The following is a 19,780-nucleotide window of genomic DNA, read 5'->3' on the forward strand; positions in this document are numbered from 1 at the left end:
GGACTTACAGTTGGGAGAGGTGGAGATTAGGAAAAACCCTTTCAGTCTATAGGAATATTTTGTTGGAGACAAATGCTCATTTTCTTATTGCATAAATATGTTTGGGCATAGGTCACTTGGGCAATGTAGGATACATTAAGGTAATTTTGCTGCAGGAAGCACTGATATAGGCAGTCTTGGAAAAGCCACTACAGTTTCTCAATGTCCCTCTAGAGTTCTGGTGTATAGTCTCTGTTAGCTCCAAACAAGAAAAATTAAACACACTTTGGTATCACTTTAGTTCTTAGAATGAGATAGTATGTTTTTGAATTGCTCTCACAAAGGGGTACAGAATCTTCCTTATCTTCCTAGTCTGCTTTAAATCCTTAACTCAACTTCTGTTTTCTGGTACCTCAGGGTTAGTGGCCGGTTTTCCTGAGCTCCTGGATTACTGAGCTCCATGGGTTTCAATGAATGGATCACTTTAGGCCAAAATGTGTTATTGTTTCCTAGGTCCCTTTACCCTTATGGCTGTGTCCGCAGGAGTAGATTAATAATTTTTTTTGCCTACTTATCTGGGAACCCATTACTAAATCAATAAATCTTATCACTGCATTATTTGTGATATTTATTTTTATTTGTACCTTCTATTATTTTGTATTATGATATTGTGGTTTTTTTTTTTTTTTTTGGAGTGCATCACATTACATTTTATCAGTGTATATTTAAACCACTTCTGTATTTTGGAAGTTTTTTTATGTCAATTTTCATAAATACCTTTTACCCAAATTCTTGTCTAAATTTTGGATAACTTTTAGAATATATGCTTATAAATGAGATTTGGTAATGGTTCTTTTAAAAAAAGATTGTACCCATTCATAATCTCAGGAATATTTGAGGCTGCCTGTTTTGTAATACCTGAACAAACAAATCTTTGGTGATGTGATAGGAGACAATGTTACCAAATTTAATTTTTAAATATATTTTGTGCTTATCAACTAAATTGAATATTTTATGTTTCTACTGATAGTTATTTGGAGGCCTTTTATTACTAGAGCTTTAGTATCTTGGGGGACATAAGTTGTGCTTAATTAAATATGTGTGTGTTTTCTGATGTTTAAATTTCAGAATTGCTTTATCTTAATTTCTAATGAATTTCAGTTTCTGTGTGGTCAGTGCTTTTAGGTTAATGTACATTGTTATATCCATCAATGTTTTTACCTGGTTTTCAAATAAAGACAGCAGGATACTGGCAATTGAAGCGATTTATCTAGTCACACACTTCTTTCAGGGATTCTAAGCCAAATCAGGTATACCCCTTGTCCAGATTTGTTTTGTTATAAAATAGTTATCCATCGTAAAATTAAACACTTCAATAACATCTGTAAAGATCATTAAATTAATGTTAGGAGGAAGGAATATTTAAATGGAACATTTTTAAAATGCAATTATCCACCTGATCATATCCCCACTTCCCATATTACATCACCTTTCAGTGCTTTGGTAAGCAGAGAACTTACTCTAATGATCTTGTTCTTCCTGATTTAATTACCTCTGTGATAAATTTAAACCGCAAGACTCTATAACTGTTTCTACTCAATATCAAAACATCCACTGAGAAGAGGAAACTGTAGTAATATTCACTTATTTTGCCTGAATTATTTGAAATAGTGGTTGACAAATATTTTTGTAAATGACCAGATGGTAAATACTTTAGGCTTTGTATGCCAAAAGGCATAACCAAGGGTATCATAAATATTTATATAACGAGAGAAATGAATATCTAAAAAATTTATTGACAAATTAAAATTTTATTATAGAACACTGAAATGTGAATTTTATCTAATTTGCATGCATCACGAAATATTGTTCCTTTGATTTTTTTTAACACATTATATTATTAAAAAAGTCATTCTTTGTCATGGATCATGGAAAAACAAGCAGTCAAAATGTTATTGAGAATAAAGTGTGTGGGTAATCTAATAGAGTAAATCTGTCTTTTATTTGCAGAACATTTGAGTAATTACTATATTTTTGTATTAAATATATTAATACACCACAATTTTATAAGAAAAATGAAGTTCATTTGTAAAGAAATGTATTTACATGTTTCCAGTCAGCAAATGGCAGAACTAGCACTCATTGCCCAGGTTCTTTTATGTGCTCACTGTTATCTCTTTCGTATCAATCATGGAAATCCTCACAATGGATATTAGTCATGATTACTCATCTTAGTCATGATGCTACATGGATTTGAGAAATGTAATTTCCTAAAACATGCCTGTTAGTATAAATCAAATTCTAAACTTACTCTCATTTTCTGATAAGAAGCATTTGATTATTCTTGGAACCCTTAGCAAGACTTTCTTCTGTAGTTCTTCCTTCCTTGAATAGTAAGCTTTTAAATCCGGTAACATTCAGGATCAAAGGGATGAAATTAAAATTATCTGAAGTTGTAAAGGGAAATAAACATGTAAAGTACTAGGGAAGGGGCATTAGAGTCGTACACCAGGGCACAGCAACACTAGCTCAAACGGGTCCCTATGAACCTTTTTTTCCTGGAACTCCTTGTAATTTGTTAGAATCTCTGGGTCTAGAAGTTGGAACTGCTCTGTTGCCTCTGCACTGTTGGTACCTGTAGGGAGCAGGTATGAAAGACTACAATGGGCCTTAGTGTGTCGGGGCAGGGCCTATACCATTGGATCTGCTACCATGCTGTTTCTTAGTTCTCTTGATGTTCAGCTTGACAGTTAAATACAAGAAAGGATATAATTTTAACTCTGCAGAAAAGTAGTATTATTTCTCTTTTAAGGTAACATTTTATAACTTTGCAATGTCAGATTAAATATATCTCCCCCCGACTCCTTCCCTGAATGTTATGGTGACACAGATTTGAAAACTTTTGAGTATGTTCTTTAAAACATATCATTAAAAATTGAACACATCTGAATAGCAAAGCACAAACATGATAACACCCAAACTAACCTGAATTCAAAGTTACTACATTGTCATTTAAAAAATGATTTTATAACCTAGATACTATTTTGGGCTTAGTTTCTGTCCTAACTCATAGATTGCAGTTGGTAAAGTACTTCTGTAAGTCATCTGCTTTCTTCAGGAAGGACTTGAACACTGGGTGGGCTTTCTGTAGTTTGTGGGAATGGTGGTGTTGAGGTAGTATTAATGGCTTGTTTGCCTTATTCCAGAATAGTTTAAAGGAGGAATCAGAATGTGCTAAGGACACAAATACTTCAGGAATAAATGAATGAGCAATTAATAAATGCTGTTTTCTACTTGGTGATGGTCTTCATTATTTTGTTCATATCCATTGCACCTTGAGATGAGGTTCACAAAGTGGGCTCACCACTGCGTTTGATTTCTCTTATTAAGTCATTTTGCAGTTTCTTATTGGTCCAGGAGCATTTATTGACAAAAATAATAGCCACACTAATTGCAGTGTTTACGGGAGTATTGTTTATACTACTACTATTACTACTACTACTACTACCACTACTACTACTATTATTATTATTATTTATTTTTTTGTGCATGTATGTGTGTTGTGCTGGGGATTGAACCCAGGACCTTGTGCATGCGAGGCAAGCACTCTACCAACTAAGTTATATCCCCAACCCGCTATTATTATTTTTGTCTTATTCCTTGTTTGGTTAGTTGTTCCCATAAGCTCCATGTATCTTTTAGAAATTTATCTTTGCATCTGGTTGTGAGATAAAAATAACTCTATTATTAGAGAGTCTTATATGTTAGTGATTTCACTTTCAAAAACAATCCTCACTTACAAAGTTCTTTGAGGTTTTAGAGGAAAACAGTGCCTTTTTGGAAAGTATGTAGGAAGCAGTTCATGAAATTGCTCCTTTCATCAGTGAAGAAGAAATTAAATATCTGGCACTTTTTAAATGATCAAATTGTTAGCATGGGTAATACTTTGTGTTGAGACTGATTTCAGGTTGTGTTATTTTTTTCCGTATGAATTGTGAAACGAATACTTCACAGGCATGCATCTGGGAATGTAAGGTTTTCTCCTGTAGGACATGTGTTTGAGTCAGCTGTGGTTGAAGTGATTGCATTTGGATTCCTGTGTGGGAAGGAGAGAAATGAGGGGGTGGTTTTAGTGCAGTTTCAATGTTGTTAACTCTTAACTTCTGGTGTTAATATTAATTGGACCCCTTACAGATACCTTTGATGAAGAAGGAGTTCGCAGGGAACTCCTTCACATATTTAGAGTTTGTTGTTGCCTAATAAAAACACATTAACATGTAAACCTTACATACATTCGCAATTTAGTTTAAATATACCTTTTTACAAATGAAATTTTGGGTAGTAGTTTTGTGACTTAAAAATATTGTTGTTTATGTTTAAATATAGCATGGTAATAACAAAAAGATACAGAACCCAAATTTTAACACTTTTTGATCTGGGAGACCTGCCTGGGAAATCCTTCAAATGAAGTCTCTGCTCTGATTAGTTTTATTCATCAGACTTTAATACAGTGACAGGAAAGGAAAAGAATTCTATTTAGCTAAGCACGGCTTGGGTCAGTCATTAGTACTCTGAGGCTGGGTGGAAAAGTTAATGGAATTTCTGATAAGAAAAGGATAATAAAAGAAATCATTAAATAGAAGATTATATTAAATAATCAATATAGAGGTGGAAAGAAATTGTCTTACCTGAGATGATGAAATTGGTGTTTTGTTATTCTGTAATTATTCTCTGTTGACAGTGAATAAATTATACAGAATTACTTCAGAACTTTAATTTGGTAATACAATGTGAACAACCTAAGAAATTACATTTCTGATGCTAACTTCTTAAGGTTAAACTGGTTTTTAAATAAGTATAAAAAAGTAGAATTGTAAACAATAGTTCCTATTTCCCTGGGGGGCGGGGGAAATGGAGGGGAGACAGTGTAAAGTTACTAGTCTCCTTTTTTCCTTTTAAGTGATTAATGATCACAACTCTGGGATATTTTGAATTCTAGAAGTTAGTCAGTCAAGGGCACATCTTTAAATTGGAATCTCATTGAATAGTGAGCTCTTGTGAAGATATCTTTGTCATGTTTATATTTTTATCTCTTTACATTTGTTTTTATTATAAAATATTTTCTGATAATATGCATACTTAAATGTAATATCAGAAATTTTTAATATAAATAAAGATAAAACTGTAGAGGCTTTTTTTTCTTCAAAAATAATTTTATATTCTAGTGTGTATTTAACATCTTTTTTGAATATAGGAATTAAAGTATGAAGCATATGGCAAAATACAGTGAAAATTGAATGCCTGCTGAGTTCCAGGTACTTTGTTGAAAATCAAGGGTATAAAAATAAATAGAATTTATTCCCGTTCCATTGCAATCTCAAAGTCCAGAATGGGAAGAAATACAAATTCAGAGCATGTTTTCTACTCTGTTAGAAGAGCTCACAATTATGCACACTCATTTCACTAATACACCCATTTATTTAACATATCTTTATTTTGTGTCCTCTGTGAAGAATACTACAAAATGTCTTTTTATGAAATTTTGGCATTCTAGTGTTGAACTAGGTAGATAGTGCATCTTTATTACCCTCACACAAGGATCATTTTCATTTCTGTTTACTTTATATCCCTGGTGTCTAAAAGAACAGAGGCACATAGTAGGTCCTAGGCAATTATTGGAAGAAATTGGTGGCCTATACCTGAGGTCAGATTTTCTTTCTCTATGGTCAAGGATGCCTTGAACTGGATCATAAAGGCTAATTGTTGCCTAAGAGAAGATGAGCAGAATATCCTGTGTGGAGTGAGTAGTTTAAACATTGGCATTGGGTAGTTGTGTGATATTGAGGATTGATATGAAATTCAGTCAATTAAAAAAAAAAGAATATTGGAATTAAAGTATTATACATGTGAACTTTGGAAAAATTGCAGCTATGTGCTGAAACTATCAAGAGTGTCTCTTTTGTGACTTATGTTATTTTTAATAGATAAGCTTGTCAGGAATTTTCCTTTTAAAGTTCAGTATTAAATAGATAGTATTTTATAACTGAAATTACTGTTTTAAAATGGTACTTGTTAATTATTACTTAGTGGTAGATAATTTAGAAGTTTTTAAATGGGCACGATCAGTTTCTTTCTCATAAGGAGTTTAATCCCAAATGTTTTGAAGGACTCATAGTGCATACTTTCTCCTTAAAATATTGAGAGGCTTGTCAGAGTGGCAATATTTGAACTTAACAGCTGAAGATATGGTACAAGTACATTTTTTTTTTTTTTTTTTACTTTAGAGCATCCCAAGTATCTAGAATTTGGGACTCTTAGGAAATATGAAAGTTAAAGCTTTTTTTCTTGAGGTTTATGTAATTTGATTTTTGTCCATTTTTTTGTCTTAATTTTTTTATTACACAGTTCTTAGATATTTTTAATGTATTTCTATTGGAAAACAGCACTTTTGACAAACTGATTTTGCTTAACAAAATATTGTAAATATTTAAATAAACTGCAAACATTTTTTTTCTAGAATTAAAAAATGCTTTATAATTTAAAACATCCAATTCACTTTTTTTGAAATTTATCTAAGATGAATAGAACTTCTTAATAAAAATGACACAAGAAGCTAAGGCATATTATTATTTATATTCAGCTAATTATTTTGTAGTTAACATGATTTTAAATTGAGCATTTTCTGTTACAAAAGTTCCATATTTCTGGGAGGATTTGGTTGGTGTTTCACACTAACCAGATTTGGGTACAAATTGGTGGTTTTTTGGCCAGTGTGCTTATGTTACAAAGTAACAATTGTATTCTTTTGTTTTCTTTTAGCATGAAAACAAGGTTATAGGTGGCATGTTTTTTTTTTTTAAACCCTCTGCCTGTCACAGTTTAGTCTTGTCACATACTTCAGATCTGCAAGAGAATAATGTGTTAATGAACACAAAAGAGTTATTTTAGGATTTGATTGATAGCTATTTCTGAAATGGAACTAATCAAATAAATGGAAAAACAGAGTGACCTTCTATAAATTTAAATAAAACAGGGTTTTAACACACAGTTTTTGATATAAAAAGTTTTATTATACATCCTTGAATTTTAAAACTGTGTTCCAATGACTCCATGAATATGCAGAGATAAATGGAACAGTTGAAATATTAGTGAATTAATTTATCTTTGAGATTTACTTTTAACACTCATTTCCATTTTAGGAAGAAATCTCATTAACATATATAAATAAGAATAATTCAGAGACTTCATATGCCTTCTCTCATAATAGACTGTGGCTTGAGTTAATGTTTCAATACAGCTTGGAGTCACAGCCTGAGTCCCATAGAGGTCCCTGATAATCAAAAAGCATTGTGCTTCCAGGGGCCCTCAGACACCATGAGCAGTAGCATCCATGACAGGGTTTAGTTCAAAGTAATTAAGGAAAACAGTACCAGAAAAGTTGAAATTTTTATATTATAGCTTAATAACACTTGTTATAGGAATGCATGATTTTATAAAAATGTGTAAAGGATAGACTGAGCAGAGATAATGGGAGAAAAGCAAAATGTTTCTAATCAAGTGCTTGAAGGCCATTACAACAAAGTATGCATACTATTTGGTGTCAGAGCATCCTGTGATTTTGTAAAAATGTTTATACATGATTGGAAATCCAGTGACGGAATTCCAATTCTGGTCATAGGATTCCCACTTAGTAGTAGTGCATCTGTTCATTAGGACTTCTCCCCTGAATGTGGATGATTTCAGTCCTGTGTCCCAGCACCTGTTGCTGGGAGGTATTTTTTCCCAGCCACCGTCCTAAAGCACAGAGAGTTACTGCTTGACATTCTGTAGCTTGAGGAGGGGAGGCTGTCTCTTCAGAATCATTTGTTCCCAGAGGAGAAATGGAGCAAAACAGTTCATTTTACTCTAAGCACTGCTATTTGGTGGTATTCACATTTGCACAGCATAAAGCTGCAATATTTATTTATTTTTGCTCACTGGGCTTCCCACCAGTTCTTTCTACAATTGTCAAGAATGCAAGATGGATTGTATTACTCTTTGCTTGTTGGGATGTTTTGGTTTTTTTTCTTTGTTGAAATAAAAATAGATTAAAAATAGAGTTTAAAATAAATATCATAGTAATGGTGTGGTTAAAAGTCTTTCATTTAGGGATTTCTTGATGTTGATTATGTTGACTGAGCCATTTATTTAAATACTTGGCCATGTGATGTACTCTTTACTTTTCTGCTCCTCTTCTTCACCCAATACTGAAGGCACCCATTATACCATAACTCTGTCATCTACAATTGGCTGAGTTTCAGATCTTAATTTTATTCTTACTGGATATGTAATCATGGAAAATATAGTCATTCTGTACCTCAGTTTCCTTCTCTGTAAAATGGTGATCACAGTAGTACCTATCTGTATGGTTGGTTTGAGGACTTTTAGTTAGGAAATATTTGTAAAGTTCTTAAAGGAACTTGTGTCAATGATGGTACAGAGAATCTTCTTCCCCCCAAAACAAATGTAAAATTGGACAAAATTGTCAAAAGCAATCATTTTGACCTCTGAAAATTAACTAAAGCCAAACAACTAGTGGGGAGTATACACTTTTGAAAATCTGTTAGAACTTCCCCTACGAGCAGTGGAAGTTGAAAGTGTGAGGCTGCTCCTGCCCCTCATCTCTCATGGTTAGCTGTCATTGTAGTAGCTTCATCAGGAGAAGGCTGGCCTTCCAACACAGTGACTTTGCTGCCAGAGACAGTTGACTTGATTCGAAGTTCAAGGTGGAAACCAAGACCCAAGAGCATTGTCAATGAAAACAGTAGACGCTGTAGGAAATAAACATCTGCCCCTGCCTCTCCCCACATTGTAGCTCTTCTACCATTTGCTGTGGTCCAAGTTACAAAGCACTATGCAGGCACCACCAGGAAATGAGGAGCCACTAGATCTTTAATCATTCTTGACTAACTAGGAAGGTGCACACCTGTACAGAGAGGTGTGATAGGGCTGGCAGAAAGCAAATAGCAGACTGATTTGAAAACTATCTGAACTTTGAATACTCTTCCCAACTCAGCAGAGTGGAACATTACTATGGGCTCATAGTTTTTGTGCAGAGTTTATGTCTGATCATTGGCTGATCACTAAGCTATATGAAGACAGAGGGTAACTTCTAGGAACCTCGGCTAAAAGGTAAAAACGAAGCAACAAGCAGAGATGTCGGTAGCTGTACACAGTGGTGGAGACGGATTTTATAGATCAAGTCAGGACACTAAAAAGAAAACACAACAGCTACAATTTCTCTGGGGAAAGTAATATGAATCCACAGTTGGTGGATTAATAACAGAATATTATTTGAAATGTATAGTTTTCAAAAACAACAGAAAGTTCACAAGATACACAAAGAAACAGGAAAGTTGATCCATAGTCAGGAGAAAAAGCATTCCATAGAAACCGCTTCTCATGTAGGCCCAGATGATAGATTCAGCAGGAAAACTTTTCAAAGCATCTATTATGAATATGTGCAAAGATTACAGTAAAACTGTATTAGAGAATTAAGAGGAAACATCATGACAATAACTTAACAAATATGAAATCTCAGTAGAGAAATAAAATATTACTTTTAAAAGGCCTTAGAGAAAATCTTGGTACATCTTAGTTGTTTTATCAGTGCGTTGTAGATTAACACCCCACCCCCCAGTGCATCCCACCTTTATCTGAACCTGGAGATTCAAATTCAGTAGGTCTGGAATACAACTTGAAGCTCAGTCATGAAAAGCTTCACTTACAGCCATGTTTATGATCCTGCAAACTAACAACAATAAAAATTAAAGGGCTCAGTTTAAAAATCAAAGAGCTTCATAATCAATTCTGTGTTTCTGACAAAACAGTAAGAATTTTGAATTATGGCTCCAAGCCAGTCTTTTAATAGCATGTTCTAATATTCCTCACATTTTCTAATAATATGATTTATTCTGTTTTATTATGGAATTAAAATTGCAAATCACCTCTGCCTTTAAAGTAGATTGTGCTCAAAATATTATTTAATGTCACTCGTTTGAGGTTCCACATAGCTTTTTCCACAAATAAATATCAGCTTCTAAATTTGTTTTAATTGAAAGTATTTATATAATAGTACTGATTTAAGCTTAGTTATTTGACAGGAAAGGAAGAAATTGCTGTTGTCTGTGTATGTCTGTCCCCCCCCCCCCCACACACACACACACACATACCATCTTTCAAAGTTGGGCTTGCCTACTGCTATTGTCCTGACATTTGTCTGGTTCTGTTCTCTCTTTTCTGTGTTTCCTCTTCATTGACAGTGTGCCTCACATATATGTTCAATGTGCTCATAATACCACAGATCTCAGTAGAAGCCTGCCCAGGTTTTTTTTTTTTTTTTTTTTACTCAAATATTTTGTTTGAGTAATTTTAATAGTTTGCTATGATCTCCTGATGGTTTCCAGGTTTCAGATATCACATTCCCCACCCCACCCACTGTTCAATCCAGTTACACCTTTAGTTTTCTCAGTAGAACTGAGCGTTCAGCCAGGTTTGAGAGTTGCCAGTCCAGATCACACCAATATATGATCCAATAACCCATTAACAACATTATTTGTATCTTGGAAAGAAGGTGCATTTTTGTCTAGGTGACTTTCTCTTCCATTGAATTAGTAAGAAGCATTGTACAATAAGGATTCAGAGAACAGTTTTTGACATTGGGTTGACCTGAACACAACCCAGCTCTTCAAGCTGGATGTTACTTTTGATTTTGAGTGTCAGGACCACCCAATAGGACACATGGGATAAGTTATATCATGCAGAGTAACTGAAAGTATAAAGATAAAAATAAAGCATTGTCTTTTATAATAGGAATACTATAAATGGTGACAACCTAGAGAACTGACATAAAAATTTCATGCACGAGGGTTTTGATGTGGAGGCTGATCCATAAGTACCTACCAGGCTGGCATAGCACAGATGTTTGTCCCCCCAGAGACATATTTGCTATCCTTGGCTTTCTTTTTTTACCTTTTGTCCTATGTTCTGTAGCTTTATGGGAACCCTATTTGAAAATTGTAATTCAGACATCAAATTGTAACCTATTATTCTATTCAAGAACTTTTTTTTCGGCACACACGAACAGTGGTTGTCTACACTTGACTGGATGTACAATAAATAAATTCATATAGCATTTTAAGTATTTTAATGCACACTTCTCGTCATTTTAGAGCCATACAGGTAGGAAAAATAATATCACAGATGTTTCATCTTCATTTTGCAGATTACAACCCTGAAGCTTAGAGAAATTTTTGCCATTTTGGGTCTTTTAATTGATTTGATTGGAGCAATAATGTTTCCTTTGTCTGTTGAATCCTTTCAACCATGTCAGTGTCTATAAGTTGAAAAGGTTAACAGCTGTGTTCCACTGTCTTAAGTGTCTTACTTATTTTGGGGAAGAACTGCTAAGACAAAGGTATTTTGGGGATAATGATGCTGATAGCAAATTTATATGTATACATTAAACAAGAAAGTATAACAGAACTTGTAATCCATTGCACAAACAAATTTTTCCTTGATTAATGGTTATATATGATATTTGTAAAACTTGTCACTGTATATACAGTTGATCAAATTTGTCATTTTCTTTGCATTTACTGAAAAGGAGCTCTTTAGCTTGTGTTTACACTAGGTTACGCAAAAAATATTTTGTTTGAGTCATTTTAAAGTATCTTATAAGGGTGAGTCCAAGTAAAGATATATTAAAGCAAACTGATAATAAATTTCAGACTTAGAGTTAAATGAATTTTTGACATCTTTTGACTGTAGATGTGAATCATATTACTGGAAAGTGTATTGTTAAAATAGTTTCACAAATTAATTAAAGTCTGATTTTCTTTTCTTATTTTAAGGTTTCAGCAGAGCAGCTTTACCATTTGGGTTAGTCAGGCGAGAATTGTCCTGTGAAGGTTATTCCATAGATCTGCGCTGTCCGGGCAGTGATGTCATCATGATCGAGAGCGCTAACTACGGTAGGACAGATGACAAGATTTGTGATGCGGACCCATTTCAGATGGAGAATACAGACTGCTACCTCCCAGATGCCTTCAAAATCATGACTCAAAGGTAAATATTAAAGTATTTATGGTTGTGTTTGTCTAGTATGTTTATCCAAGTTTGTAGAATTAATGTAATTCCAAAGTGAATAGACACAGCCCATATCTCAGTTTATGTATGAAACTGAGTTGGATTTTTATCACACTACTATTGATTTTTACTTTGTTTTCTGCAATATTCAGACTTGTATATTATTTTAATATAGTCTGAAAGAAGGATTATATACTACATATCTTTTATATATTATAAAAGAGGAAGAATAATAATTCAAATATAATCTTTTTTAGAGCTTCAAAAATTTGAAGTATTTTAGGTAATAATTAAGAAGGTTTAAATGTTTAGGTCTTTGTCAATAGGTGCTCCTTAGCTTTTTAAAAAAGTAAGCTTTATCCTGGTGCAGTGGCACATGCCTCTAATCCCAGTGGGTCGGGAGGCTCAGGCAGGAGGATAGCAAGTTCAAAACCAGCCTCAGCAAAAGTGAGGCACTTAGCAACTCAGTGAGACCTTGTCTGTAAATTAAAATATAAAATAGGGCTGGGGATGTGGCTCAGTGGTCACGTGCCCCTGAGTTCAGTCCCCAGTATCCCCGCTCACAAATAAATAAATAAATAAATAGTAAGCTTTAGTTTTTTGGTTTTTAAAAAATATTTTTAGCTGTAGATGGACACAATACCTTTATTTAGTTTTTTAATGTGGTGCTGAGGATCGAACCCAGTGCTTCACTCATGCTAGGCAAGTGCTCTACCACTGAGCTTCAACCCTAGCCCAATCTTTAGTTTTTAAAAGCAATTTTAAATTCTAGTAAAATTGAACAGAAAGTACAGAGAGTTCTCATATAACTCCTATCCTCACATAAGCACAGTACGTTATCAGTATCTTTTACCAAAGCTGTATGTTTGTTAAAGTCTGTGAACTTACATACACATCCTTACCCCGCAAATTCATAGTTATCTTTTGTTTTATTTATGCTTTTTTTTTTTTTTTTTTTTTTTGGCGGCAGGGGTGAGGGTGTACTGGGAATTGAACCCATGGCACTTATCTCTGAGATACATCCCCAGGCTTTTTAATTATTTTAAATTTTGAGATAGGTTTCTCATTAAGTTGCTGAAGCTGTCCTTGAGCTTGTGATCCTCCTCCCTCTACCTCCCGAGTTGCTGGGATTACTGGTGTGCACCACTATGTCTGTGATCATAGTTTAATCCCGCTAAGAGTCATTCTTGGTGTTTTGCACTCCATGGGTTTTATAAATTGTTTAACAATAGGTGTCCACCATTGTATCAAACAGAATAGTTTCACTGCCCTACAAATTCTCTGTGCTTTTTCTCTTCCCCCCACCCCTTTTTTCCCCAATGACTCCTGATAATTCCTTGTCTTTTTACTATCCCTACAGTTCTATACTGTCATATAGTTAGAATCATATATAGCTTTTTTAGATTGGCTTCTTTTCACTTAATAATATGCATTTAAGTTTTTGCCATGTCTTTTCTTCCTTCATAGTTCATTTGTTCTTAGCAGGGAGTAATATTCCATTGACCAGACATTACCACAGTTTGTTTTTCTGTTTAAATACCGAAGGGCATTTTGATGTCTTTCAAGTTTTGGCATTTGTGAATAAAGCTATTGTAAATATCTGTATGCAGGTTTTTATTGTGGACATGTTTTCAGGACTTTTGGGTAATTACAAAGACTGTGATTGCTGGGTTTTATAGCAGGAGTACATGTACTTTGATTAGAAACTGTCAAGCTGTCTTCCAAAGTGGTTGTATCATTTTGGATCTCCACCATCAAGGAATGGGAATGCTTCTGACTTCACACTCTTACCAGCACTTGGTACTGACCATGTTTGGATTTAGCCAATGTAATTTGTATGCAGTGGTACCATCTATCTCCTTGGTTTAATTTATAATTCCCTAATGATGGAAGGTGTTGTACGTCTTCTCATGCATATTGCCCTCTGTATGTCTTCCCTAGTGAAGTGTTTATTTAGTCTAAGCTCATTTCTCTAATAGCTTGTTTCTTTTCTTATTGTTAGGTTTCAAGATTTACCTTGTATATTTTGGATAATATTAAAAAAAAAAAGAATTGTATCTTTTCCAAATATTTTCTTCCAGTTTTTGGACTTCTCATGCTCTTGATCCATAGCTAGATCAAACATAATAAAACAATACTTTCAGGTTACAGGAGTACATAGTTGAGTATACACTCTATGGATAAAATCCTCTCAACAGTTCAGACAACTTTTGGTTGTCTTTCCTAGAAGATTGAGCTTCATTCACTCATGATTGCATCTAAATTTAGAGGAGTGTAGAGTGCCATCAATCTAACACATATGTTAATATGGGGAACTTATTTCTGAATAGTAACTGGGATTTCTTCTGAATAGTAACTGGGATTTCTTCTATTTTAAAAGAGCATATCGATAGGGGTAAACATTCTAATAAGATTCTACTCTTTATAATTCAAACAATTCCTTACTCTTTTATTACCTTGTACATTGCTTTAGATTATTTTTAAGACAAGGCATAGGCAAATTGTCTTTTCCTTGAAGTTCAGAATCACATTCCCACCCCCACCCTTACCTTCCACAAGCAGGAAAATTAAATTTCAGGGCAATATAAAATGTGATATCATTGAATATGTAAGGCACTGTAGTTTGTGTATTGGTTATAAATCAGTCTTTAGCTAACTTTAAAAAGATCACCATTCAATAAGGTAGGAAAGGAGTCTTTTTTTTTATTGGTTGTTCAAAACATTACAAAGCTCTTGACATATCATATTTCATATATTAGATTCAAATTGGTTATGAACTCCCAATTTTACCCCAAATACAGATTGCAGAATCACATCGGTTACACATCCACATTTTTACATAATGCCCTATTAGTAACTGTTGTATTCTGCTACCTTTCCTATCCTCTGATATCCCCCCTCCCCTCCCCTCCCATCTTCTCTCTCTACCCCATCTACTGTAATTCATTTCTCTCCTTATTTATTTTCCCATTCCCCTCACAACCTCTTTTTTTTTTTATTCTCATAATATAAAGATTGCTTTTTATTTTTTTTTTAATTTTTTATTGTGGGTTGTTCAAAACATTACAAATTTCTTGACATATCATATTCCACACTTTGATTCAAGTGGGTTATGAACTCCCACCTTCACCCCATACACAGATTGCAGAATCACATCAGTTACACATCCATTGATTTACAAATTGCCATACTAGTGTCTGTTGTGCTGCGCTGCCTTTCCCACCCTCCACCCTCCCCCCTCCCCACCTCTCCCCTCCCCTCCCCTCCTCTCTCTCTACCTCCTCCACTGTATAACCCTAAGGGTCTCCTTCCATTACCATGCAGTTTCCCTTCTCTCTCCCTTTCCCTCCCACCTCTCATCCCTGTTAAATGTTAATCTTCTTCTCCTGCTCTTCGTCCCTACTCTGTTCTTAGTTACTCTCCTTATATCAAAGAAGACATTTGGCATTTGTTTTTTAGGGATTGGCTAGCTTCACTTAGCATAATCTGCTCTAATGCCATCCATTTCCCTGTAAATTCTATGATTTTGTCATTTTTTAATGCAGAGTAATACTCCATTGTGTATAAATGCCACATTTTTTTTATCCATTCGTCTATTGAAGGGCATCTAGGTTGGTTCCACAGTCTTGCTATTGTGAACTGTGCTGCTATGAACATCGATGTAGCAGTGTCCCTGTAGCATGCTCTTTTTAGGTCTTTAGGGAATAGACGGAGAAGGGGAATAGCTGGGTCAAATGGTGGTTCCATTCCCAGCTTTCCAAGAAATCTCCATACTGCTTTCCAAATTGGCTGCACCAATCTGCAGTCCCACCAGCAATGTACAAGTGTACCCTTTTCCCCACATCCTCGCCAGCACTTGTTGTTGTTTGACTTCTTAATGGCTGCCAATCTTACTGGAGTGAGATGGTATCTTAGGGTGGTTTTGATTTGCATTTCTCTGACAGCTAGAGATGTTGAGCATTTTTTCATGTACTTGTTGATTGACTGTATGTCCTCCTCTGAGAAGTGTCTGTTCAGGTCCTTGGCCCATTTGTTGATTGGGTTGTTTGTTCTCTTATTGTCTAATTTTTTGAGTTCTTTGTATACTCTGGATATTAGGGCTCTATCTGAAGTGTGAGGAGTAAAGATTTGTTCCCAGGGTGTAGGCTCCCTATTTACCTCTCTTATTGTTTCTTTTGCTGAGAAAAAACTTTTTAGTTTGATTAAGTCCCATTTGTTGATTCTAGTTATTAACTTTTGTGCTATGGGTGTCCTATTGAGGAATTTGGAGCCCGACCCCACCGACTGTAGATCGTAGCCAACTTTTTCTTCTATCAGACGGCGCGTCTCTGATTTGGTATCAAGCTCCTTGATCCATTTTGAATTAACTTTTGTGCATGGCGAGAGAAAGGGATTCAGTTTCATTTTGTTGCATATGGATTTCCAGTTTTCCCAGCACCATTTGTTGAAGATGCTATCCTTCCTCCATTGCATGCTTTTAGCCCCTTTATCAAATATAAGAAAGTTGTAGTTTTGTGGATTGGTTTCTGTGTCCTCTATTCTGTACCATTGGTCCACCCGCCTGTTTTGGTACCAGTACCATGCTGTTTTTGTTACTATTGCTCTGTAGTATAGTTTGAAGTCTGGTATCGCTATACCGCCTGATTCACACTTCCTGCTTAGCATTGTTTTTGCTATTCTGGGTCTTTTATTTTTCCATATGAATTTCATGATTGCTTTCTCTATTTCTACAAGAAATGCCGTTGGGATTTTGATTGGCATTGCATTAAACCTATAGAGAACTTTTGGTAATATCGCCATTTTGATGATGTTAGTTCTGCCTATCCATGAACAGGGTATATTTTTCCATCTTCTAAGATCTTCTTCTATTTCTCTCTTTAGGGTTCTGTAGTTTTCATTGTATAAGTCTTTCACCTCTTTTGTTAGGTTGATTCCCAAGTATTTTATTTTTTTTGAAGATATTTTGAATGGAGTGGTTGTCCTCATTTCCATTTCAGAGGATTTGTCGCTGATATACAGGAATGCCTTTGATTTATGCGTGTTGATTTTATATCCTGCCACTTTGCTGAATTCATTTATTAGCTCTAATAGTTTCTTTGTAGAGCCTTTTGGGTCTGCTAGGTATAGAATCATATCATCTGCAAATAGGGATAATTTAAGTTCTTCTTTTCCTATTTTTATGCCTTTAATTTCTTTCGTCTGTCTAATTGCTCTGGCCAATGTTTCAAGAACTATGTTGAACAGAAGTGGAGAGAGAGGGCATCCCTGTCTTGTTCCAGATTTTAGAGGGAATGCCTTCAGTTTCTCTCCATTCAGAATGATGCTAGCCTGAGGCTTAGCATAGATTGCTTTTACAATATTGAGGTATGTTCCTGTTATCCCTAGTTTTTCTAGAGTTTTGAACATAAAGGGATGCTGTACTTTGTCGAATGCTTTTTCTGCATCTATCGAGATGATCATATGGTTCTTATTTTTAAGTCTATTGATGTGGTGAATAACATTTATTGATTTCCGTATATTGAACCAGCCTTGCATCCCAGGGATGAATCCTACTTGATCATGGTGTACAATTTTTTTGATATGTTTTTGTATCCGATTCGCCAGAATTTTATTGAGGATTTTTGCATCTAGGTTCATTAGAGATATTGGTCTGTAGTTTTCTTTCTTTGAAGTGTCTTTGTCTGGTTTAGGTATCAGGGTGATGTTGGCCTCATAGAATGAATTTGGAAGTTCTCCCTCCTTTTCTATTTCCTGAAGTAGCTTGAAAAGTATTGGTATTAGTTCTTCTTTAAAGGTTTTGTAAAATTCTGCTGTATACCCATCCGGACCTGGGCTTTTCTTAGTTGGTAGTCTTTTTATGGTTTCTTCTATTTCCTCAATTGATATTGGTCTGTTTAGGTTTTCTATATCCTCCTGACTCAATCTGGGCAGATCATATGACTTAAGAAATTTATCTATGCCTTCACTATCTTCTAATTTGTTGGAGTATAAGGATTCAAAATAGTTTTTGATTATCTTCTGTATTTCTGAAGTGTCTGTTGTGATATTGCCTTTTTCATCCCGTATGCTAGTAATTTGAGTTCTCTCTCTTCTTCTCTTCGCTAGCATGGCTAAGGGTCTGTCGATTTTGTTTATTTTTTCAAAGAACCAACTTTTAGTTTTGTCAATTTTTTCAATTGTTTCTTTTGTTTCAATTTCATTAATTTCAGCTCTGATTTTAATTATTTCTTGCCTTCTACTTCTTTTGCTGTTGTTTTGCTCTTCTTTTTCTAGGATTTTGAGATGAAGTATGAGATCATTTATTTGTTGGTTTTTTCTTTTTTTAAGGAATGAACTCCAAGCAATGAATTTTCCTCTTAGAACTGCTTTCAATGTGTCCCATAGATTCCGATATGTTGTGTCTGTGTTTTCATTAATCTCTAAGAATTTTTTAATTTCCTCCTTAATGTCTTCTATAACCCATTGATCATTCAGTAACCTATTGTTCATTCTCCAAGTGATGTATGCTTTTTCCTTCCTTCTTTTATCGTTGATTTTCAGTTTCATTCCATTATGATCAGATAAGATGCATGGTATTATCTCTACTCCTTTATATTGTCTAAGAGTTGCCCTGTGACATAATATATGATCTATTTTTGAGAAGGATCCATGTGCTGCTGAGAAAAAAGTGTAACTGCTTGATGTTGGGTGGTATACTCTATATATGTCAATTAGGTCTAGGTTATTAATAGTGTTATTGAGTTCTATAGTTTCCTTATTCAACTTTTGTTTGGAAGATCTGTCCAGTGGCGAGAGAGGTGTGTTGAAGTCTCCCATGATTATGGTATGGTGGTCTATCAGACTCTTGAACTTGAGAAGAGTTTGTTTGACGAACATAGCTGCACCATTGTTTGGGGCATAAATATTTATGATTGTTATGTCTTGTTGTTGTATGGTTCCCTTAAGCAGTATGTAGTGTCCCTCTTTATCTCTTTTGATTAACTTTGGCTTGAAATCTATTTTATTTGATATGAGTATGGACACTCCTGCTTGTTTCCGAAGTCCATATGAGTGATATGATTTTTCCCAACCTTTCACCTTGAGCCTATGTATGTCTTTTCCTATCAAATGCGTCTCCTGTAGGCAGCATATTGTTGGGTCTTGTTTTGTGATCCATTCTACTTGCCTGTGTCTCTTAATTGGTGAGTTTAAGCCATTAACATTTAGGGTTATTATTGAGATATGGGTTGTTCTTCCAGCCATATTTGTTTATTTCTGTTACTAAACATGGTTTGTTTTCCTCTTTGATTATCCCCCCCCCTTTACTGTCCTACCTCCCACTGTTGGTTTTCATTGTTATTTTCCATTTCCTCTTCCTGTAATGCTTTGGCGAGGATGTTTTGAAGAGATGGTTTTCTAGCTGCGAATTCTTTAAACTTTTGTTTATCGTGGAAGGTTTTAATTTCATCCTCCATCCTGAAGCTTAATTTCGCTGGATACCCAATTCTTGGTTGGAACCCATTTTCTTTCAGTGTTTGAAATATGTTATTCCAGGATCTTCTAGCTTTCAGAGTCTGTGTTGAAAGATCAGCTGTTATCCTGATTGGCTTACCCCTAAATGTAATCTGCTTCCTTTCTCTTGTAGCTTTTAAAATTCTCTCCTTATTCTGTATGTTGGGCATCTTCATTATAATTT

At 34.7% G+C, this 19,780-nt stretch overlaps 1 protein-coding gene across 12 annotated transcripts in view; it reads left to right on the forward strand.

Moving 5' to 3' along the window:
• Positions 1 to 19,780, forward strand: part of Adgrl2 (adhesion G protein-coupled receptor L2) — a 192,818-nt gene that overhangs the window by 86,644 nt on the left and 86,394 nt on the right. For all 12 annotated transcript variants that reach the window (XM_071617974.1, XM_071617972.1, XM_071617973.1 and 9 more), the window contains one exon: positions 11,871 to 12,084. In XM_071617974.1, the coding sequence (XP_071474075.1) occupies positions 11,871 to 12,084 (214 nt within the window). The remainder of the gene's footprint in view (positions 1 to 11,870; positions 12,085 to 19,780) is intronic.

Source organism: Marmota flaviventris, chromosome 10 (assembly GCF_047511675.1).
Source record: "Marmota flaviventris isolate mMarFla1 chromosome 10, mMarFla1.hap1, whole genome shotgun sequence".
Lineage (NCBI taxonomy): Eukaryota > Metazoa > Chordata > Mammalia > Rodentia > Sciuridae > Marmota > Marmota flaviventris.